Source organism: Dipteris shenzhenensis, chromosome 23 (genome assembly GCF_047967505.1).
Source record: "Dipteris shenzhenensis isolate YYH24624 ecotype China chromosome 23, Dip_SZ_1.0, whole genome shotgun sequence".
NCBI lineage: Eukaryota > Viridiplantae > Streptophyta > Polypodiopsida > Gleicheniales > Dipteridaceae > Dipteris > Dipteris shenzhenensis.
In genome coordinates this window covers 42403873-42427799 of record NC_141618.1, presented here as the reverse complement: position 1 = coordinate 42427799, position 23927 = coordinate 42403873, and the positions used below count along the sequence as shown (strand labels likewise).

General features: G+C 42.9%; 1 protein-coding gene across 2 annotated transcripts; it reads left to right on the top strand.

Moving 5' to 3' along the window:
• Window positions 1-1166: 1166 nt before the first annotated feature.
• On the top strand, window positions 1167-22786 carry LOC147887404 (beta-carotene isomerase D27). 2 transcript variants are annotated; one of them, XM_087394787.1, is made up of 9 exons: window positions 1167-1322; window positions 1429-1524; window positions 1625-1729; window positions 1835-1934; window positions 2043-2134; window positions 2327-2407; window positions 4573-4641; window positions 22252-22383; window positions 22547-22786. In XM_087394787.1, the coding sequence occupies exons 1-9, from the start codon at window positions 1218-1220 to the stop codon at window positions 22559-22561; spliced, it is 795 nt and encodes a 264-aa protein (XP_087250913.1). In that variant the 5' UTR covers window positions 1167-1217; the 3' UTR covers window positions 22562-22786. The 2 variants fall into 2 exon arrangements, with proteins under 2 accessions (XP_087250913.1, XP_087250914.1); XM_087394788.1 differs by lacking the exon at window positions 1429-1524.
• The last annotated feature ends 1141 nt before the right edge of the window (window positions 22787-23927 follow it).

Genomic DNA, 23927 nt, shown 5'->3' with positions numbered 1-23927 from the left:
ACAAATCTGCGATAGAAACTACACAGACCTAGAAAAGATCGTAACTCATGGATATCTTTAGGCTGTGGCCAGTTTACTATCACTTCTACCTTCTTGGGATCTACTCGAATGCCTTCAGCTAAAACAATGTGTCATTTAATTTCAGGCTGGAAAAAAGAACTCTTCTTCGGGTTGGCATATATTTGGTTCTCACATAAGAGAGAGAAAACAAGATCCAAGTGTTTCTCATGTTCCTCTCGACTCTTGCTATAAATCATGATATCATCAAAGAAAACTACCACAAAGTCTTGATAGGGTAGGAAGATACGATTCATCATCCGACTAAATGTGGCAGGTGCATTGGTCAATCCAAAAGGCATAACAAGAAATTCATAGTGACCAGTTTGGGTTCTAAAAGTAGTCTTGAAAATATCGGGCTCGATCACTCTCACTTGATGATATCCTAACTTAAGATCGATCTTGCTAAAGATTGTGGATCCTTTCAACTTGTTGAGTAGATCATAAACTCTCGAAATGGGGTATCGATTTTTCACAGTGATTTTATTTAAGGCACGATAATCGATGCACATTCGGAAAGTTCCATTTTTTTTCTTAACAAGATAAGCGGGTGCCCCAAATGGTGAGCTACTAGGTCGAATTAGACCTCCAGCCAAAGGATCTTCTATTTGGGATTGAATCTCTTGCTGCTCAGTAGGATTGTGCCTATATGGTGTGGAAAGAAATGGGGGCTGATTGTCTTATGAGTAAGGAGGTTTAGGGTGTTTACACATTGGCCAGCCCGTGGGCATGCCCAAGGCCCATGGACCAATGTTCACAGAAAACATTTTTCTCATCAATTCACAAAACTTGGGGTTTCAAGTTTCGAAGGTTTTTCGTGAGAATTTGTCGACCTTTTAACTAAAATATAACTAAATTGCCTAAAATTTTGCAGATTCTACAAAATTGTGAAAATACTTTTTATGGGTGAAAATGAAAATGTTACAGGGTCATTGTATACAGTTGGCAGGTGTTCTGTGAACACTGTCATGGATGGGCAAGATTGCCCGGCGAGAGACCGCCCATGGTTGAGATGCATGTATTGTATCTTGGGCGGCTAGAGTGTGTAAACACGCTTTATGAAAGGTGACACGTGGCCTGGGATATCTCAAGGTGAGGGAGGAGGCAAACAATGATTCATTTGAAGGTGAAGCAAATTTGAGCAGAGGCACTGTTTGGCTATGGCGATGGAGCTTACCATTCATTTCCATAGCCTCAGTCTTAGCTCCCCTTCCCAGCGTCTGCCTCAAGCTCTCGCAAGAACAAGGCCTGTAGCTCGTTCACAGGTCTTCTTCGCATCTCCTTCCCACCAGATTTCTTCATCCTTTGCCTCTTATTTCTTTGTCAACTTTCTCTTTATCAACATTCGCTGGCTTTCGTTCCCCTGATCAGCTCGTTTCCGTCACCCCCCGCGCCGATTCGAGCTCCTACAGACCCGGTCCGCTAGATCACTCCCTTCTAAATTTGTTTAGAACGAAGATGGTGAAGGTTAGTGCTCTCTATGTGCCTCTGGCCACGTGAATTCAAGCGTCCTCGCAAATTTGGCCGGGTGAAAAATATTCCTCCGTTTCCTTGAAGACTGTTTCAGGAAGTTGGATGGGACTCCGCCAAACCTGGGTATGATGGTCTCATTGAAATTGCCAGGCGCTTACTATCGAAGCACAAGGACAGAGCTGAGACAGAAGCAGCCACGGTAGTGATTCGGAAAACCGAAATTTGCATTGTGCATTCGAGTTAAAATTTCTAGATATATTGCATTTTAATTTGCGTGAGCTCATTGCTTCGCTAAAGGGTGCAGGTGCGTATATTGAGGTCCTTGTTCCCTTCTTTGCTGTTGCCTTTGTTTAGAGCACTCGTGGCTCCTCTGTTCGGAGGCAAACCTGCTGCCATCCTTACTGGTACAGCTGCTGCTTTGAATTGACGTGCTAAGTCGTTGTCTTTGCTATCAATTGATATTGATAGGATGCCTGAACGTCGTATGCTTTGCGATTCTTCAATGCTCGCAGCTAGAGTAACGCAAGCGACGTGTCAGTGGCTTATGGGGACTTGCTCAGTCAACACGATTTATCTGCCCGACGGCTCACCATTGGAAAGTGGGGTACGTGGAGCTTCATATATTCTTAACGGGATCGTCACTACAATTATAATACACGTCTTTTTCCAAAATTTGGTTCTTCTGTTCAAGTTTCTGAATAAGTTGATTTGGTTGAGGTGTGAGATCCTTCAAATGTCGTTTCTAATGCAAACAAGATTTAAAGAGATGGATGGAATGTTTATGAACTATGGACAGGTTTTGGTAGAGCGATGCAAATATTTGGAGGAAAGCAAATGTGCTGGGATTTGTATCCACACCTGTAAATTACCAACTCAGGTTGGATGCTTAGTTGTCACTATCGCTTGAAATTTTTTAAAACTCCCCTCCTTTTCCCCGCAGGTTGAAATTTTTTTGGGATGACACTTCCCCAGAATAAAAAACGCTATCTGCATTTATTTTCCTTGTAGATATGGATGGTGTCAGCACTAACACATTAGGAGATAAAAAACACGTGATGATAACACATGTAAGTATAACCCTAACACATGTAAGTTTAACCGCAACCGCAAGAAGATAACGAGCATCTCACCATCTGTTGTAAAATAGGCAGAAAATAGAAATAAGACAGCTTATAATGGGCATGGAAACCCTACTCTGGACTAAGGATACTTGGTCTATCTATTACACATGAAAATTATTCTATTCCGCCCTCCTGGGTCTGTTTTGATTTACACATCTTCAATGCTTGGGTTGTTTTCTTCATTTTGTACCATGCTACAACAATATTCATCTAGACTACTAGAGCTTTACGTTTTTCTTGCATTCCATCAGCATCTGGACTGCATCATGTTCACTTAAATAATCATAATCTGCAGTAACATGATTGTTAGACTTGAGCAGCTCCTAATGTATCATGTTACAGTAGGAGTGAGGGCCTTTGTTGTAGGTGTGCCTGCCCAGGTGGGGTGTCGGCTGCATATCCGGGCATGCACCTCTGCCAAGGACTCCTCGTGATTCCAGCCTGTTCCAAGCACATGAAGGCTGTCCCGGGGAGCTGTCACCTTGTTTGTAGGCCGCCTTGAAGTCGCCCTGGCTGTGGCTGTTTGCAGGGGGATATTGGGCAGTTTTGGCCGGGGTAACTCTTACTCAAGGATACTTGCCTCCTAGGGGTTCCTTTACCGGGTACTTTTCACTAACTTCTAGTTTCACCCTATGACCCTAACATGACATACCTATGCTAACTGATAGCCATTGGTTTTACCTTGGTTCATTGCTCCCCTAGGATGCAACCATGGTAGTTCTGATATTGAACCTTCTTTGTGGAACGGTATAGTACATTCTGTACCATACATTGTTTTGAGTGCCGTTTTTTTCTGTGTGAGGTACTAACACCCACCAGACAACTCATGGAGAACTCTTTCCCCCCACCTTGTGTATTCGGCCTAAAAAGGTTTTTTCTTCTGTTTTTTCCCTTTGCCCTTTTTTCTTGTTTTCTTTCTTCTTCTTTTCTTGAGGAGGATGGCTGGAAGGGGGGCGGGGATGGCTAGCTGGAAAGGGGGGGGGGGGGGGATGGCTAGATGTTTCCCTCCTCCCTTTAAATATATACTTGAATTATAAGACATACCTAAAAATCCCATCTCCACTTTAAATGGGTTGATTTCATGCTTGCTTATGCACACTTGCCGCCTCATTCTATTGACTCTTGCTTAAGCTTTCTCCCAGCTTTCGTCCACGTCCAAACTGCTTCTTCTCACTTTCTCACTTTTGTTTAGCTTTCTGAATACTCCTCCTTGCTGCCCATTGTCCATTTTATGTCCTAGTTGCAGCACTCTTCCACCTTACATCCCCCTCTTCCAAGCTGTAGTCGCTCCCACGGTCCATAAAGCCCTATAGATATATAGTGCAGACACGTGGGTCCTTACTCGAGTATGTTCTACAATCTGGATCCAGTAATTTGTTTCAACTTTCAGCTTTCAGTTTGTAGTTGAATCTCTTGCATTACATAGGTCCAAGAGTGAATTGTGACAGGTGAAATAGTGAAATAAGAATAGGGAATGCAATTCCAGATCTAGAAGACGTAATCTTATGTCCAGATTATATTATTTTCATATATGCTATCCAAAGAGTTGTTCAACAAATAAAGTAAGTGGAAGAAAGGCATATATTTTCTTGCAATGTTTATATCATAAGTGAAGTAATACCTTGATTTTGTATCACATATCTGTGGTTTTCATAATTTCACCTAGTGCAAATGTGTTCATCTTTCTTGCTTGACCAGGAATAAGAAAGTTCTACATTGCAGAAATACATTTATGTTTCTTTGTCTTGTTGTAGGATCTGTGTTGTTGATTTGTGCATGTTGGTATGACTGTTGGTATGTTTCTTTGTCTTGTTGTAGGATCCGTATTATTGGTATGACTGTTGGTAAGTACATTTATGTTTCTTTGTCTCGTTGTAGGATCTATATCGTTGATTTGTGCATGTTGGTATGACTGTTGCAGACTTTTATGAAAGACTACATGGGAATTGATTTGGCCATGGAGCCCAATTTTCAAGACTTTAGTTGCCAGGTAAACTGCATTCTGTTACCTTTATGACAGCTTGATTTGAGAAATTTTCTCAAATGTGTACAGAAGCAATCGAACAGCTGTAGTTTGAAGCCTTCTAATTATTACAGACAATATGAATGGCTAAGTCTATTTGGGGGGTTGTGAAAGAGAATGTTTTGATGATGAGGTTCAGCTTTTTCCCTTTGCAAATGCTGATGAGCATTTCTATGAAGCCCTTGTGACTGTCTTTCAGCAATGAATCTTTCCAAACCCCAAGGGAAGCTGCTGCTTACTGATGATTATCATAAATGTTTGGGTGCTGTTTTTTTGGATTTGTGCCACCTTGGAAGATTCTCTCTGTCCCTCTCTCTCTCGCCTTTCCTTTATCATATTGAGAAATGAAGCTTACAACTGAAAATAAATGTAACTCTAGAGAGGGCTGTCACGGGGGTGTGAAATTCTAAGTACTTTAATGTACTACAAGACCGTGACAACTTTGGTTTTAAAAGTCCAAGCGTGGGCTTAATAATGTGTAATTAAACGTGGCATGGTGCCTAGCACATAAGCGTAATTAATCCCTAGGCCCAAAGGCATTCCAAGGAATTAAAAGAGTGGTTGTTGGGAAATGATGATGTGGCATTTTTATAGCACATAAGCGTAATTAATCCCTAGGCCCAAAGGCATTCCAAGGAATTAAAAGAGTGGTTGTTGGGAAATGATGATGTGGCATTTTTAATGGGCCCCCTAGAGGGCCATGTACCTTCAGTGGCCCCCCTAGAGTTCCAGGTGGCTCTAGTGCCTTCTACATGCTCCTTTGCCATTCTTGGACCTTCCTGGGCCTTCTAAACTTCACATGTATGGTTTTCTCTCTCATCTTCTCCCTTTGTTGAGATTTTGGACTGGTTTTTCAGCCTCCTTAAGCTGAATTCCGTTTTTCTTCATAACTCCTCACCTGTTTGGATTCCTCGACTTCTGTTTGGCCCGATGGCTTCTCCTTTGCCTCCCCTTCGTAGTGATATGCTTTTCCCTTTGTGCGTTTGGTAGAACGGGCAGAGCTGAGCACTTCTTTTGCTAGTCGAATTTGCAAAAGTGGCTTTTTCTGGACCTTTTTGCTTCTACCGCCTCGTGGGCCTCTCCTCTTGCAAAGCTACAGCTTTCTGTTGAATTTCGAGTGGTTCCACGCGTTGGTTGACTGGTTTTTCTCAGTTTTGGAGGACTTTCCGGCGATGAAACTTCTCCAAAACCTTCTCAATGCATTCCTCTTTGAAGCACGCTTCTTTTGAGCCCAAGAACTCCCATTTCTTCGCGACAGAAGTGCTTCTTTTCTCATTTTTCAGTGGAATTCTTGCTGGTCGGCTCTTGTAAATGCTCTTTCTTCATGCCTTTGCACTCCTCTTTGGCTGAGAATGCAATTGGGCATTGGCTACTATGTCCTCTTGGCGATTGAGGACTTGGTTCGAGTTTTGAGGGCTTGGTGAGTTGTGATTTTGCTGCTGCAATTTCTTTTTGCCATAAGCTATTGGTTGGCCTCGTGTGCCGCCTCTTTCTTAGCTCACAGGTGCCCAGGCAGTGCTACATGAGTCATTCTTTGGTTGGGTACTTTGCTGATTTTATTTTGGATCTTTGAAAAGCTTTGTAAATGCCATCTGGAAACCACTCAAAGAGAGTGCAGCTGGGGTGCAGTGTGATTGCATCTGGACAGCCAATGAAATTGCACTCGGAAAAGAGAATGCCTTTGGGTTGAGCCTATGGATTAAGTGCACTTATGTGATGATGTTCTATGCTTGAAAGCCTTGCGAAGGCTTAGTGAATTGGGGCTGCGTGCTCAGTTGCAGGGAAGGTCTCCCAGATGCAACTTGTAATCATTTCACTGTGAAATATAAAGAAATACCGAAAGGGGCGCCACGGTGTTTGGGGCCAATCGGGTGCACTTGTCTATGTTTGTTGAGCAGGGGCATTCTAGCCTCCATCCCTTTTTCAGTGGTTTTGTTTGTGAACAAATGGGTAAATGCCAAATGGTGATCATGCAATGGTTAATGGTTGTGATATATGCTTTGTGAGCTGTAAATAAGTGCTGAAGTGATTAAAGGTTTAGTTCCATTGTCCTCTGAGTGATTAGAGGCCGGTTTCATTGGTTCCATTGCCGGGATACCACACACTCTTTCTCAAGAGGTGGGCCTCGGTAGTTTGGTGGAAGGATATCTTTGCTGCACTTTTTGACAGTTGAATATTACAACCATAAACATGGTGAGTACCCATGAGCAAGAGAGCTCCACAACTCCTCAAAGGAGAAGGCAGGAAAGCTTTAATGATCCAGCTAGTGTATAGCTGCAGGGAGCACAACAAATGCCTTTTGAGGAGGCCACACATGAAGCTACAACTGAGCTCAACGGTGATACTAGTTCTAGCAGTGAGTCAGATGATGCTACTATGTTGAATGCACAGCTTGCAAGTGCAGTGACTGCTTTGACTCAGCTGGCTCAAAATTTGGCTCAGATTGTGCAAACAAAGGCCAAGAAGAAAAAGAAATCAAGAAAGCACAAGCACGGAAAGAGTGAGTACACACATGCATTAGCTTCTCATGGCGGACCGCACACTCATGCATCAATTGCCCATGAGGGACAGCCATAAAAAATGACTCATAAAGTGACTTCCAAGAGAGAGGAATCACCCAAAAGAGCACTTGAGAAAGAGGTACAAAAAGTACAGCCAGTGCAACAGTATGAGCAGCTAGCACAAGGCCTTGGTTTGGGTACTTCTACTCCTGAAAATAATAATGTGCAGTCCATAAATGTGGCTCAACCACCTCATCCATATTTAAGGCAGCAACTTGAATATTTTGGTATAGATTCTATCTTTGATGCTATGTTGATTTCACCGCCAATTGGGCATAGAAAGCAAGCCATGTATGACAATGTGGGAATGCAGCCAGTCATGCAAGCCACAGCATATGCTCCCATGCCTAATGTTCAGCCAAGCATGGCTCTCCCTAGTGAAGGGAATGCTGCAAATATACAGCCATCTTTGGGAAAGCCAATATCAAATGTATATAAAGAATTTAAGGATGGTGGTTCTCATGTCAAGTTTGATACATATAATGGAGTACAGGACAAGTACAAAGCCCTCACATTCCTTCAACAGTTTGATGCTGCATTTCTTGGGGGTTTGTTTACAGAAGCATCCAAGATGAGGAAGGTCGCCACATTTTTGAAAGGCAATGCACTTAAGTGGTATACCAACCTTATGCTTCATGGAGATGCCCCCGCTTCTTGGCTGGAATTTAAGCAAGTGTTCTCTTCTACTTGGCTTACTCCATTTTTTGAAGTTGAAGTACTTTCACTGGCGTGACTTGTCATACAAACTTTGCAAGAATCTTGATGATTACACCAAGAGGTTTTGGGATGTTTTGTTGCCATTGAGCTCTTACATGCATGTTTCTTTGAAAGAGCAAATAGAGAGGTACTGTTGTGGATTGCCTAGTGAGCTACGTGATTATTGCATCAAAACCAAGGTGGGTTCTATGACTCAATTAATTGAGAATGCAAGGACAGCATATGCATGGATGTAGGATAAGAATTTGGGCTTTATGGACAGCAAGAAATAAGACAATAAACGGGCTGCCAAACATCAGGACAAGGACATCAAATCTGAAAATAAAAATTATGGCAAACGACCGTTTCAAAAGGGAGGAAAAGCCCAATTCAAAGCTGGTCAAAGGCGTGGACAGCCTAATAAACAGCCCCGTACTAAGTTATCGGATGAAGAGAAAAAGTCATTCATGGAGCAAAACAAATGTTTTATATGCAAAGGAGAGGGACACCGCTCTTATGATTGCCCATCCAAGAAAAGAGACAGGTCAGATGATGATAAGAATGGTGATAAATAGGCTGATCGGAAGGGCAAAAGGCCTAAACCTTCTGCAGGACTTCTTCTAGATGTGATTGGGAGTTTGCCACATGCACATGATGAAGAGGAAACGAAAAAGGCTGAGATGTGCAGAGCATGGGGAAAAATTCTCACATATTCTTCCACATCTTTCCTCAAAGATGGCCAATAAAAGTATTGCTCCACTGCTGTAATTGTTGCTGTAATTCCCCTATGTCCTGCATATGGAGGAGCATGACTTTCCATTATGACTTTCTGTCGCATCTGATCAGTGACACAAAGTCGTCCATGCATCAAAATGAAACCCTCTTTCAACATATAGTGATCATGCCTTTGACCATCAGAAAGCTTATCATAAAGAGTTGAAAAATCAGCATCATTAACATTTTGATCTTTCATCACATCTAACACATTGTTGTAAGCAATGCTCACTGCTGAAACACTGGGTTTCTTGGAGACTACTTCAGGCTGTGGTTTCCTGGAAAGTGCATCAGCCACGACATTTTTGTTACCCGACACATGTACAATTTGAAAATGACACATGTGCTTTTCAGATAATTTTCTATGCGTGAGAAAATATCTAAGTGACTGATGATCTGTCTGCACATATAAAAATAAGCTCCAAGAAGGTAATGTTTCCATGTGGTCAAAGCATGTATCACTGCTTCTTGTATGTCTGCAAGTACGATTCAGCATCTTTGAGAACTCTACTCTCATATGCAACCACTCTACCATCCTGCATCAAAGTGCCTCCTATGCTGTTCCCACATGCATCACAAGTTACAGCAAAGGGTTTTGCAAGATCTGGCAAGATAATAACGGGTTCAGAGCACAACTTTTGCTTCAGCTCTTCAAAAGCTGCATTTTCCTTTGGTCCCCACTGAAACGGTACAGCTTTCTTTTGTAAAGCATGCAAGGGAGAAGCAATTTCTGCAAAGTACTTTATAAACCTCCGATAGTATGAACACAACCCAAGGAAGCTTCTGACTTCATGCAGATTTTTCAAAATTGGCCAACTCCTTATGGCCTCAACTTTTGTAGGATCCATCTTGACTCCATCCTTTGACACTATATGACCGAGAAAATGAATCTCATGCATAAAGAACTCACTTTTCTTGGTGTTGATTAATAGCTTGTGTCTTTTAAACTCTTGAAACACAATAGTGAGGTGTTTCCTGTGCTCTTGCTCATTTTTAGAGAACACAATGATGTCATCGAAGAAAGTGCCCACAAACTTTCTGTGTGCTCTAAAAATTCTGTCCATCATTCTATTGAAAGTGGCAGGTGCATTAGTCAAACCAAAAGGCATTACAAGGAACTCATATAAGCCAAATGAAGTGTGGAAGGCAGTCTTGTAGACATCTTCAGGTCGTATCCTTATTTGATGGTATCCACTTTTAAGGTCAATATGACTGAACATTGAGGAACCTTCCAACAGATCCAATATATCATCAATGCGTGGAATTGGAAAACGGACTTCCCTTTCAACTTTACATCAAGTACATGATTTTTGCCTCTATGAGTTAAAGAAATCTTCTTGTTTCTCATCTACACATCAGCCCCCACCCTGTACATCCAAGGCATCCCAAGCAAAGCACCACACTCTGGCAAAGGCATAATGTAGAAGTCCTCTGCATCCTGATATCCCTGGATATGCATCCTCAACTTGCCAATGATAGGAGTGACAGGTGTGTTGAGTTCAGGGTTGGCCATATCACACATGCCGGATGGCCCCATTTCCTCAGGCTTGATGCCAAGCCTTCCTGCCATATCAGGAGTTATGAAATTCGCCTTTGCCCCAGAATCAAAGAAAAGCAAACAATTCTGATTTCATGCATGGTTTGTCAGAAAGTAAAGTTTGACAGGCAGAAGGTACCTGGGTTGTTACACCCTTTGCCAATTCCGGATAGACCATGGCAAAGCATAGCTATGGATTTTGTGTTTGATCTTCCATGTACTCCTACTGGACATGATGGATTGTGGACAATAATTTGCAGGTTTAGCAAACAAGACCACTTTGTGCCAGTAAGAAAGAAAATTATAGCATATCAAATGGCCAAATTGTTTCTAAATTATAGCAGATCAAATGGCCAAATTGTTTCTGCAGCATGTCTTCAAGTATCATGGGATGCCTGAATCCATAATCAGTGATAGAGATCCGAGGATGACCAGCCTCTTTTGGAGAGGGCTGTTTGAAAATATGGGCACTACGCTGAATTTTTTGTCATCTTTTCACCCTCAGTCTGATGGACAATCGGAGCAGGAAAACTCTATCATCTTGGATATGTTTAAATGCTATGTCTCAGACCACAAAAGCAAATGGGAGCATTATTTGCCTCTGCTGGAATCTGCTTACAATAATACGGTGCACACATCCACAGGTAAAGCACCTTTTGAAATAGTGGAAGGTGCCAGGAAGATACCTCCCATTTTGCATACAAAAGAGAAAATCTTTGAAGCTGATCGTTTTGTGGAAAGCCATGAAGAGGCTTACAAGAAGATCAAATATGCCTTGCAAAGAAGTCAGGACAAGCAGAAAAGAGCAGCAGATAAGCACCGCAGGGAATTGGTATTCACAGAAGGTGATTGGGTTTTGCTGCATTTTCAAAAGGCAAGGTTGAAAAATAAGAAAGGCAAGGAAAGGTTGTACACAAAGCTGAACATGCGTTACTATGGTCCTTTCCAGGTTTCTGAAAAGATAAACGAGGTAGCTTACATGCTGAAGTTGCCTCCGCATTGGAAGATACATAATGCCTTTCATGTGAGCTTATTAAAGAAATATCATGGAGATATACCCGAGGATTTACTTGATGAGGTGCAGCTTGAAGTGGAAGAACAGGATGAACTTCTGGTCCGAGAGCAGATTCTGGCACACAGAGATAGAAAGCTCAAGGGTAAAGTTATCCGTCGCTACTTGGTAAAATTTCAAAATTACCCATCACTTGATGCGAAATGGATGGAGGAAGGTGAATTGGCAAATTCACCTGGGATATTGCAGCTTTACCTTGATGCTTTCCAGTTAGAGCCGACTGCGGTCCGGGCTCCTACAGATAGTTCAACAGAGCGAGCATCTGGAGCATTACCTGGTGTTCGAGAGGGGGGTAGCACCTCCACTCCCTTAGTACAGACAGGCTCACCGTGATTTCATGACGTCGCTTGATGACACTGTATGTTTCATCCGAGATACTGAGCTGACAGTATTCTGTTGTGAGACTTCATGATATTGATGCATCTTGAGTATTGATCGCCGAGGATCACATAGATTTTGAGCAGTGTATATGGATGGATGCATGCCTCTCCTAGCCATATTTTCATTGTCTCTGTGTACTATAACTGCGGCTTTCTTGTATACTCTTTTATGCTGTATTTCATGCTCACTACTGTGTTTTGGGGCAGCAAACTGTGGTTTGCTGTTTCAAGAGAGAGGTATGTCACGGGGGCGTGAAATTCTAAGTACTTCAATGTACTACAAGACCGTGATAACTTTGGTTTTAAAAGTCCAAGCATGGGCTTAATAATGTGTAATTAAACGCGGCATGGTGCCTAGCACATAAGCGTAATTAATCCCTAGGCCCAAAGGCATTCCAAGGAATTAAAAGAGTGGTTGTTGGGAAATGATGATGTGGCATTTTTAATGGGCCCCCTAAAGGGCCATGTACCTTCAGTGGCCCCCCTAGAGTTCGAGGTGGCTCTAGTGCCTTCTACATGCTCCTTTGCCATTCCTGGACCTTCTTGGGCCTTCTAAACTTCACATGTGTGGTTTTCTCTCTCATCTTCTCCCTTTGTTGAGATTTTGGACTGGTTTTTCAGCCTCCTTAAGCTGAATTCCGTTTTTCTTCATAACTCCTCACCCGTTTGGATTCCTCGACTTCCGTTTGGCCCGATGGCTTCCCCTTTGCCTCCCCTTTGTAGTGATATGCTTTTCCCTCTGTGCGTTTGGTAGAACGGGCAGAGCTGAGCACTTCTTTTGCTGGTCGAATTTGCAAAAGTGGCTTTTTCTGGACCTTTTTGCTTCTACCGCCTCCTGGGCATCTCCTCTTGCAAAGCTACAGCTTTCCGTTGAATTTCGAGTGGTCCCACGCGCTGGTGACTGGTTTTTCTCAGTTTTGGAGGACTTTCCGGCGATGAAACTTCTCCAAAACCTTCTCAATGCATTCCTCTCTGAAGCACGCTTCTTTTGAGCCCAAGAACTCCTATTTCTTCGCGATAGAAGTGCTTCTTTTCGCATTTTTTAGTGGAATTCTTGCTGGTCGGCTCTTGTAAATGCTCTTTCTTCATGCCTTTCCACTCCTCTTTGGCTGAGAATACAATTGGGCATTGGCTACTATGTCCTCTTGGCGATTGAGGACTTGGTTCGAGTTTTGAGGGCTTGGTGAGTTGTGATTTTGCTGCTGCAATTTCTTTTTGCCATAAGCTATTGGTTGGCCTCGTGTGCCGCCTCTTTCTTGGATCACAGGTGCCCAGGCAGTGCTACATGAGTCATTCTTTGGTTGGGTACTTTGCTGATTTTATTTTGGATCTTTGAAAAGCTTTGTGAATGCCATTTGGAAACCACTCAAAGAGAGTGCAGCTGGGGTGCAGTGTGATTGCATCTGAACAGCCAATGGAATTGCACTCTAAAAAGATAATGCCTTTGGGTTGAGCCTATGGATTAAGTGCACTTATGTGATGGTGTTCTATGCTGGAAAGCCTTGCGAAGGCTTAGTAAATTGGGGCTGCGCGCTCAGTTGCAGGGAAGGTCTCCCAGATGCAACTTGTAATCATTTCACTGTGAAATATAAAGAAATACTGAAAGGGGCACCACGGTGTTTGGGGCCAATCGGGTGCACTTGTCTATGTTTGTTGAGCAGGGGCATTCTAGCCTCGATCCCTTTTTCAGTGGTTTTGTTTGTGAACAAATGGGTAAATGCCAAATGGTGATCATGCAATGATTAATGGTTGTGATATATGCTTTGTGAGCTGTAAATAAGTGCTGAAGTGATTAAAGGTTTAGTTCCACTGCCCTCTGAGTGATTAGAGGCCGGTTTCAAGGGCTCACTCAAAATGGCCAAGCAAACGAGTGTGAAAGGCTTTGTAAGGGAGGCTTAACCATGCAAACCCCACCTGGGACACCGCCAGATCTGCTCTCCATCTTGCAGACATAACATACAACTTTGGGACACATGGTGAAAGGGGTAGTGCGTCATCACCCAACCATAGGTCCATCCGGACCACCCTCGAGCTAGAGGTCAGGCAACCACCGATCGTCGTCCATCCCAGGTAGACTGCACATCCCATACTACGCAGCCCCAGCCAAATAAATTATAATGTTACTAATTGATGGATATACTATGTTCAAGTTTTCCAAAGTATTGGACAACTTTTTTGAAATTCTTTTGGAAACACAATTGTGATGATGCTTTTCTACAACTCGGAATGAATTCACACCAACCCGAGATTGGATCTTATCTGACCTTGTAACTGTTGGAATGGTCACCTCCCCATCTGTGAGCCCCCAAATGAGGAGAGCATGGGGGAGGGAGACCAAGGAATGTTTAGGCTGCTACATGGGCAGAACAAAGAAAACCTTGTGCAGGAAAGATGGCGGGGGCATGTAGCCCTGGATCTGGCCTGGCAAGACAAAGCTTCATGGCAGGCGTACGGCTTGCAACAGATCCCCATGAAAGGCGCGATGACTCAGCAGGATGTACGGGGCTGTACGGCGCTGAAGAAGGGGCTGACAGAAGCGCAATATGGCGGGGGTTACCAGCAGGTTGGTCGGCCAGGTGTAGGGCTGGTAGGGCTGGTTCCAGCAGCCTACCATGCCTAGAAATGGCAGGGCAAAAGGGGGCTGGACCCTGCATATATAAGAGGGCATCAGCCCTTGAAGTGAGGGCCAAAGCCCTAGTTTTGTGGGCCAGTGGCCCTGGTTAAGTGAGCCCTTTTAGGGCAGTTTTATAGCAGCCTGGTCGGCCTGATTGGGTGGTTTCCAGACAGCAAGGTGGAGAGGAGCAAACAACTATCCAGGAAGAAAGGAGCAGACAGGAGCAGCCAGAAGCCACTCCCTTGGGCCTCACACTGGGGGTGAAGGAGAGTGGAAGGTGTGCTGCAGACTGAGTTCCCTAGAGGTTGGACCTTGGCTGTCTTCTAGGGCAGCAAGGTGTTGTGATCATCATATTCTCTGGAGCAGCCCTCTGACAGTAGACAGGAGCAGCAAGAAGGCAAGCCTTGGGCCTATACACAGGAGGAGAAGGTGACCCTGAAGGAGTTGCAGACTGAGCTTGAGTGGCAGCCCACCTAGGCTGGTTTCCAGACAGCAAGGTGAGAGAGGATCGTTCTGGATGGAAAGTCTACAGACGCTTGAGGTGGAGCACGCAGGCTCGAAGCTAGAGATAACTGGCAGATAGGAGAAGGACCTTGTGGTAAGATCAGAGGACACCACACCATTGGTGGGACTCTGGTGTTGGTAAACTGAAAGGAAAGAGTAGAGTGGACACAAATTCAGAATACTTACCTTATGGAATGAAGAAGAGTGAGGTCCTTATGTAGGCACCTCTTACATGCTCACTGACATCACTGATGACTTCAGAGCTCCACAATCATCTCCTCAATCTGCTCCTAGATTCTCTCAATCATCCTATGTGGCTTTCCACCACCTAACTGTGCTTATGGGCACCTAACTGTGCCTCTAGCACTCACACATAGAAACCAAGGTGTGCCTGAGGCATACACCTTGAGATATCCCAACAAACCCCCCCTCAAGGGAATGCCTCAGGCTATGTCAAGGATACAGCTAGCACAAGGTGTCTCATGCCATCTCATGGTGGTCATGGATCTATCAATGGCTAGGATCTCAAGCTAGCAAGGGTTTCCATGGGTGTAAGGTAAACAAAAAGGAATACTAAAAGACCTTCCAATGGTTATCTCCCCTGCATATACATGCACACAATGTCTGCAGGAGGTACCATGGAGCAAAACACATACACATGGCCTACATCATAAGGTGACCAGAGGTGTTTACAAAACACACAAAACACAATAGTTTATTTCATTCATTTTGGAGGACTATCCAGGCTGAGTACCTTGACTCAACATAAAAAGAGAGATCTGGAGCATACATAGAGATGATTTAAAATGCATAATCTTCAAAGGATGCCTCATCTTGTGGAGGCACATCAACTGAAAGTAGATTGGCATTTTCTATCTTTGCTTTGGCTCTGCAAAACTTCTCATGATGATTGTTTTTGCCACAGTGTTTGCATGGATTGATTTTGAAGCAGTCCTTTGAAAGGTGATTTGTCTTTCCACAATGATTGCAAGGTGTAAACTTGCCCTTCTGGATTTTTACAGCATAAGCTGTGTCATTGCCTTTCCTGAGCTCCATGTGCCTTTCTTCTTCTTGGAGAGCAGAGATAATACCTTCAAGATTAGGATTAGGAAGATTTTTCAAAGTGGTAACAATATGATCATAATCTTCAGGCATACTCTTAAGTAACACTGCCATAGCATCATCTGTAGTAATAGGAGAGTTGACAGAAGCAAGTTGAGTCATAAGACTCCGCATGTAATTGACATGGGCTGCCAAAGGAGTGCCACTAACCATCTTCAATTCAAAGAAAGAAATTTTAAGTGATAATTTAGAGATGTGAGACCTAGCACCAAAAATCATGTCAAGCTTCGGCCAAGTCAGAGATGTGATGAATATAATCAGCTCCTAAAGCAAGAGCAATGATACCATATGCTTTCTCCTCTCTAGCGGGATCCCTTGGAGGGAGTGTCAGAGTTGAGGATTCTCCAGCATTGGAGGCTGTAGAAGAAGAGGTTGAAGTCGGTTTGACAAGTCCCCAGAGGTTTTCCCTCATCAATGCAAATTTCACCTTCATCTGCCATGTGTGGAAGCCCTTTCCATTGAACTTATCTATATTCAATATGGTAGCCATGAGAGGGTCTAACACAGGTATTGGGCAGTGTCTTCTCTCTTACAAGGCTAGGCTAACAACTGAAAGGCTTTCAAATATAAGCATGTAATGTAGCAAAGACTAGTGATCAAAATTCAATCAATGATGCTTTTTCTTACATGCTTCATAGAGGTGGCTAAAATGAAAGCTTTCCAATCAAAACCAGGTATAGCAACTCAAAGCAAAGCTGAAGCCACAGTTGTCATCTTCAAAAACTTGTCAAAACTGTCAAAATCAAAAGACTGAACTTGGAGGGCTTGTATCTCACTCTTCAGAGCAAAGGAAAAGGGGGTTTCTGAGGCAAAAGAGAGTTTATATACCACAGAAGGTCCACTGAGGAGAAAGGGCGCAAAAACACGTTAGGGCGCCATAGCTTGTCTCTCCATTTTCGACTGGTTTTTCTCTGTTTTCAGCTTGAATATGCAGCCATTGCTGCTCAGATTTCAGCACAGGATAGCTCTAGGTATGGACAAGCTCCCTCTGAAAGGAATTAGAGAAGCATGGAGCATTCTGAGAGAAAACGCAGGAAGAAGGGTCGACGAAATGCGTGAAATGGTGACGAAACGAGCCCGTGATTCTTCAATTCCTTGCAGCCAGGGGTTCGCCCCTTCGAGGTGTATCTCCAGCAGGAAGGGCGTGGAGAATGGCAGAGAAATGGAGGAGAACAGGCTTAAGCAAATTTTGGGAAGAAGAGGAAGAGATGGTGAAGAAGAAGATGGAGAAGAAGATGATGATGTGGCAGAAATGGGATCAAGGGGGATCAAATGGCTCTGATACCATGTTGGTAAACTGAAAGGAAAGAGTAGAGTGGACACAAATTCAGAATACTTGCCTTATGGAATGAAGAAGAGTGAGGTCCTTATGTAGGCACCTCTTACATGCTCACTGACATCACTGATGACTTCAGAGCTCCACAATCATCTCCTCAATCTGCTCCTAGATTCTCTCAATCATCCTATGTGGCTTTCCACCACCTAACTGTGCTTATGGGCACCTAACTGTGCCTCTAGCACTCACACATAGAAACCAAGGTGTGCCTGAGGCATACACCTTGAGATATCCCAACATCTGGATCTATCTCTTTTGTATTGTGTCCATAGTTTTGGACGGAAATATATTATTTTGGTGGTTTCTCTATCTGGCTGGTTCATTGTCTATTGATGAGTCTGCACATCTATTTTACGCACATAAGTTAAGAAGTTGGTGATTCCACACCCCACACGCACACTGTGTGAGCTCTTGGGCATTACTATCAGTCTTCTGCTGTGCGTACCTTCCGTTGGGTAATTTCTAACAGTAACATGACCTGGATCCTTCAAAGGCAATGGTGGTTCAAGCTAGATATATCACCTGCTGCGGGGTAGTCTGTGGTTGTATGGGACACTATGGATTCTAGCTAGGGATGCATCAGAATGAGTAATGCAATTCAAACCTATACCAAATGGTTATAGACCAAAGGATTGTAAAATTTCTTCATGAGGTGAAAAAAAACTTTACTGGATAGTCTTTGTTTAAGTAAAACAAGAGAAGCAAATGTAGAGTCTCGTGACTAATTTGTTTTGATACGAAGAATGGATATTCTTCTGGATCACTTGGCCAGTAGTTTTGTAAAGCTGATAAGTCTGATTAGGGCTGGATGATGCTATGGGTATACTAAGTTCAAGTTGACCATTGTATTGGACAACTTTTTTGGAAATTTTGCGGGAAATACACTTGTGATAATCAAATGAAATATTACAGTATCTAAGTTCTTTTAGCAAGTTTTCCAATTGGTGCGACTTGTGAGCCATGGACACAGAATTTTTCTCGCGAAAAGACATATTCCAATGTTGATGTGTTATAGACATACATAGATAGTATATCTTGGTGGTATGGGACACCAAGATATGGTCTGTGAAAGGTAAATGTTGAGATATGTTCTGAATGAAACTCAGCCTGAGAGATGCTGCAAATTTAAATACTTGATGGTGCGTAAGGATATGCATTAAAGAAGGGTGTATTCTCTTGAGACGTAATTCAGTGTATACAGAGATTTGTAAATATCTGTCTATTTGCACGTGTTAGGTTAGTTTTATCCTTGTGAAGAGAAGAGAGAATGAACACGTAGCTCAAGCCCATTGTCTAAATTTATAATATTGCAATTGTTCTCAACAATGACAACGGCGGATGCAAATCAAAATCAAGAAGAGTTGACGGAAGGGGTTGCTTAGGCAGAAGAGTTATCCTCAGCGGTGTCGGAAGACTTACTCAATAGAAGGATATACTAATCCCAAAATGAGGTAGTACTATTCAACTACAAAACAACTACGTGAGCTTTAGAAAATAGCCATTAGATAACCCTCGTAATATTTATTCTGATGGTCGTAGCAAGTTACCTATTGAAGGCGTTGCAGATATCATAGTGAATCATATAGGTAGTTCATGGAGACATCTGTGAAGTCATATATCTACAAGCACTAGCAAAGAATATGATATCTGTGTCCTGAATTATTGGTAAAGACATCAAGGTTGTCTTTGAGAATAGGATTGCATAATATGGAATTCTTGCACAGACGGTATAGTATATAGGCTAGCAGTGATGTAACTTGGCAAGGTAGTTTGCAGAATTTCTCATGATGAAGCAAACTTATTGCATGACACCTGAATTTCCAGTCACTCCAATTCATGGATGTAGAATAACCTGGTTCATGGTATATCAAGGATTAGTAAGTGGGAATGTTGTGAAGGATGTGTATTGCAAGCAGCACAGGGAACCAAGGAGGGACCATGACACGTGCCCCATTGGAATTTGTTCACACAGATATTACTGGATATTTGCTAGACATTTGGGAGGAGGCAAGTATTTGGTTGCCTCCATTGATTATCTACTTTATGTCGAAAGGCTCGAACTCTTTTGAAATATTAAAAGGCTTCAAAGTAATGATATCAACAGGAAGGAAGTTGAAATGCTTGAGAATCGACAAGGAGAGTGCACTCCACACAGCTCGAGGCAGCCAACACGTACAGTTTTGGTGCAACTACCCCACGTTAAATTACATATTCGAGGAGAGAGCATGGTCTTAAGAGGGCATGTTGTTGTTTGTGGATTTTAGAGAGGCATTTGAGACACCGGCATAATAGGGGTAACAGATACCAAGTGAGACTTTCTCAGTGGTGGAAGTTCATTACGAGAGCTCTGGATGAAGAATGATATGGTAAGCACCAAAGGGGTCAAGCAAGGTTGTCCTCTATCCGTGGCCTTTTTTCCTAATTTGACGTGTGGTCTGTCTTTTTGGATACTCTGTAAGGAGCTGGGGTCTGTCTTTTTGGATGCTCTAGGAGGAGCTGGGTGCGTTGGTACAGATTTTTCTCTATGATGCTAATATGATTCTCCTCTTCTCAACATTTAGCTGTCCTTTCATAGCATCTTGAGGCCGTGATTGGAAGGTGAAACAGTTTCCTTTGTTTAAGCATTTACTTTATGGATGTCTCAGGATTTGTATCGAAATCTCCATTCGAGCTGCAAAGCAAAGGTCTCCTCCTTGTCCAGACCCTTTGCCTATGCTTTGTCCGTGGCCACCAACGTGGCTTTGTACTTGTCAAGAGTTCCATCTGATTTGTACTTTGTCTTGTAAATCCTGGCTACCTTCCTCCTAATAAATCTGGGAACCAATGAGTGGTTTCTTCTCGACGGCTTTCATCTTTGTCTCCATTGGAGACTGCTATTTGGGCAAAAGAAGTTGATGTTATATTATATTCATAAGATTTGTACAATAATGTCCCTGCTGAACAAAAATTTCTTCTATGAGGAGGAATAGCTATCTAGAGACAAAAGATTCCACTGATCAGTGACCATCCACAAAAATTCAGAGCACCTGCTCTGCTCTGTTGTCATGGGTTAAACTGCTCTGACACATCTTGTGCAGGGAGAAGTACCTTGCATAATCAGGGCAAAGAGTACCAGCTTCAGTAAAAGGCAATCAAACGTCTGGCTCATCTTTGACTGGAAACAGAGGAGGGATCACAAACTTCTTTACCTAATGTGCTTCACATATGTGTTGAGTAGACAAGCAAATAGACAATGATCCAAGCTAGATATAGAATCCACCAAAAGAAAATATTTCCGTCCAAAGCTATGGACACAATACAAAAGATATATCCAGAGTCCCACCAGGATGTGGTCCTCTGATCTCAGTGCTCACCAAGAGGTTCTTCTACTATCTGCTGGATACCTCTAGATCTCTGAGCCCGCGTGCTCCACCTCGAGCATATGTGGACTCTCCATCCAAAGATCTCAGCACCTTGTTGCAGTAGTAGACAGCCTAGGCTTCAGCTCCAAGTGAGCTAAGTCTGCAGCACTTCTGGCCCTCCTCTGCCTCCTGGATGTAGGCCCAAAGATGAGGTTCTGGCTGCTCCTTCTGCTGCACTGCTTGCTGACCTGCTGGATGTGAAGTGAGGCAAAGGGCATCCCCTTTTATAGAGCAAGGCTGCTCTCAAATTAGCCGACCCAGCAGCGGGTTGAACCGACCCCCTTGCTGGCCGACCTGTCTGCCTAAATCTGCCCCCCTTGGGGCCTTCAAAACTAGGACCTGTGCCCTCATTTCCACGCGGGGGCCTAGCCCCTATGCAGGCCGACCCCTTGGACTGTGGGCTGACCAGGTTGGCTGGCCCAACCGACTAGTTGGCTCAGCCCAACCAGCCCTATAAAAGGGCTCCTTTGCTGGGCTCTCTTTCCAGCTCCACTCCTGCGCCATCTCACTGTTCTTTAGTCGCTTCATGCCAGGCCAGATCCAGGGCAAAATGCCCCACCATCTCTCCAGCACATCAGCTCCTTTGATGCAGCTTCTGAAGCTCCAGGTGGATCTCTTGATGTGCTGCCCACATGGCAGCCTTGCTGCTGTCCATGTGGCAGCCACTGCTCCTCTCTTTCCTTTGGGCAGTTGCCCTAGGTCTCCCTCACCCATGTTCTTCTCATTTGGGGGCTTACAGATGGGGAGGTGACCTTTCCAACATCCGCATCATCCCTTTGCCACTTGAAGGCGTTTCCATAACTACCTTGATGCTTATAAACCCCCTCAACCTGCACCACCCATAACCAAACCCTTATCCTGAAATCTCCTAGTATTGGTGCTGCCTAGGAAGGGGTCATGGTTTCATCTTTGGAGACTATTGTGAATTTCATGTTGCATTTTTGTGTATAATTTCTTAACGTGTTGATAAAGAAAAATGGCTGCCAGGAAAGAAGAATATGCATGGCACATTGACATGACCAGAGGTTGTGCGTGCACGCACGCATGCACATGCACGCGCACGCGCGCACACACACACACACACACACACACACACACACACAGATTGGTTTCACATGTCTTGCTATAATTTATACTATATTGCTTTTCAAATTTTGTTAATCTAGCAAGTGGGAAAATTAATATGAGGTTTTTAAAATTAGGGGTAGCAAGATTAGTTTACATGTGATGTTGGTAATTATAACCTTATTCATTGTAAAAGGACATTTTTGTGTCATGTTATATATATGGATCGATTTCAATTGTAGGAAAAGTGTAAGGTTTCGGTCCCATTGGGTTTCGTTGTGACGATGTAATTTTGAAAACAACCTTGTTCACAATAAATGTTAAGTCAACAGTCTCATTCGCTTGTTTCTTACTATGAGATATTACTACAGGATATAGTCTTGTCTCCTTCACTTGTAGATTTGGCTATATGTTCTTCAGGAGTATTAGTGATAAGGGTCTTTGAGATCTTTCAATTTATTATTATGGGAGTTTGTCTAAAACAGCTTTCTTGATCTGTGAAATGTCCCTTGTAGTTTAAATTTGGAGTTAAAGCCCTTTCGGCCACAGATGATGAAAGCATTTGTACCCCTTGCTTGGAAATTTGTCCAACGGCAGCAAGCCGAATAAACTTCAGAGGAGTACCAGATGTTGAGCAGTGCCCTCAGGTAGTGTATATACTAGATTGAATCATCTTTTACTTAATTGCAATGACTAGGAACTAGGAACTGTATGGATCTGCAGAAATGTTTGCCTTCTTTAAAAAAAAAAAAAAAAGGCGGGCATGCGGGGGTGGTGCTTTAACAGGCTGACAGTCGTGTAATGATGCAGGTCACTGTTACATAATACCGGGTTGAATACTGAATTGGTCACCCTTTATGAATAGGGTTCCCTCTGTTTCAAGCATTAACACTGATGCAAAGGGAAAGACTGAATGTGAGGGCTTGTCTCTCATTTATGTAACAAATTCTATGATTTCAGCTTTAGCATGGAATTCTTTTAAAGGGAAAATTGGAAGCTTGCTTGAAGCCATGTCTTAATGCAGAAAGTAGTATTTATTTTATTACTAAACGTGGCATTCATTTTCTTGGAAGCATATATTTTACTTTTGCTGCAGGATTATCAGAGCATTTCATACTTTGAAGTACACAGTAACCAATCCCCAAGTTATTATTCTTCTCAGTCCATGAAAGCTGCATAAAGAAAAACGACTCCATATTGTCCGTGAAATCCCTAGACCACTGCACATGTTTTTGCTATACAAACCTCTCTCTAGAAGGAGAAAAACTAATTATCCTTCCCACTCAATCGTGCCATCTTCCTATCTTCTTCCTTGTTCCCTATCCAAGAACAGATTCATAGTATGTACTGAACAAAGCAGTAGCCTCAAGCCCAAGACAAGGAAGCCTCAAGCCTAAGGCAAGGAGGCGTGCTAGCACTGTTCTTCTCAAGGGGACAAAGTGAGTTTTCCCCCACTCATGCACAATTTTCTATAGACAATCTATTTGTTCTCTCGATTTCCATTATCCACATTCATAAAAACTACACAAGCAATATGTATACGCTTAAAAGCCACAAACTTAGCTCACAAAAGACAAGAGAACTAGTTTATCATTCCGTAAGACAATAACATTAAATTGGCCAATCCCACCCCTCCTTTCCAAACGTCAAGCTGTGCTATAGTTGTTGATTTATCCTAACTCTAAAATATGTCCAATAATCTTACATGAAAGTATGTATTGCTTTAGCAAGAGACTCGTTGAGATCCATCCGATTACATGACCAACCAAGCATTGCATAGGGATAGAAACCATGGTATCATGGTATAAGGATAGAAACCATTGTAAATATAAATACAAGCATACAAGGGAGGTTTGATCCTATGGAGACATGAAGACTAAGGAGACTACATAAGGTTTTATAACCAAGGGAGATGTTATGTTCCCATTGGTTGTCCTAATCATGCTACTAGACTTCCTAAGCTTTTGAGGACTTACAATTCCGTGATGTTTTCAAATATAGAAAAAAAGGGTCATCTACATCTATTAAAGACATCTTACACAACTAGATAAGAAATACCACACAGGTTTCCACCATTTAATTCTAAATGGGGGATTTTCACAATTTAAAGGAAATAGTAGCCCAACATATACAAGAAAATTGGGGAATAAGTAGAATCTAAATTAAAGGAACACAAAAAAAGTGACTTGGG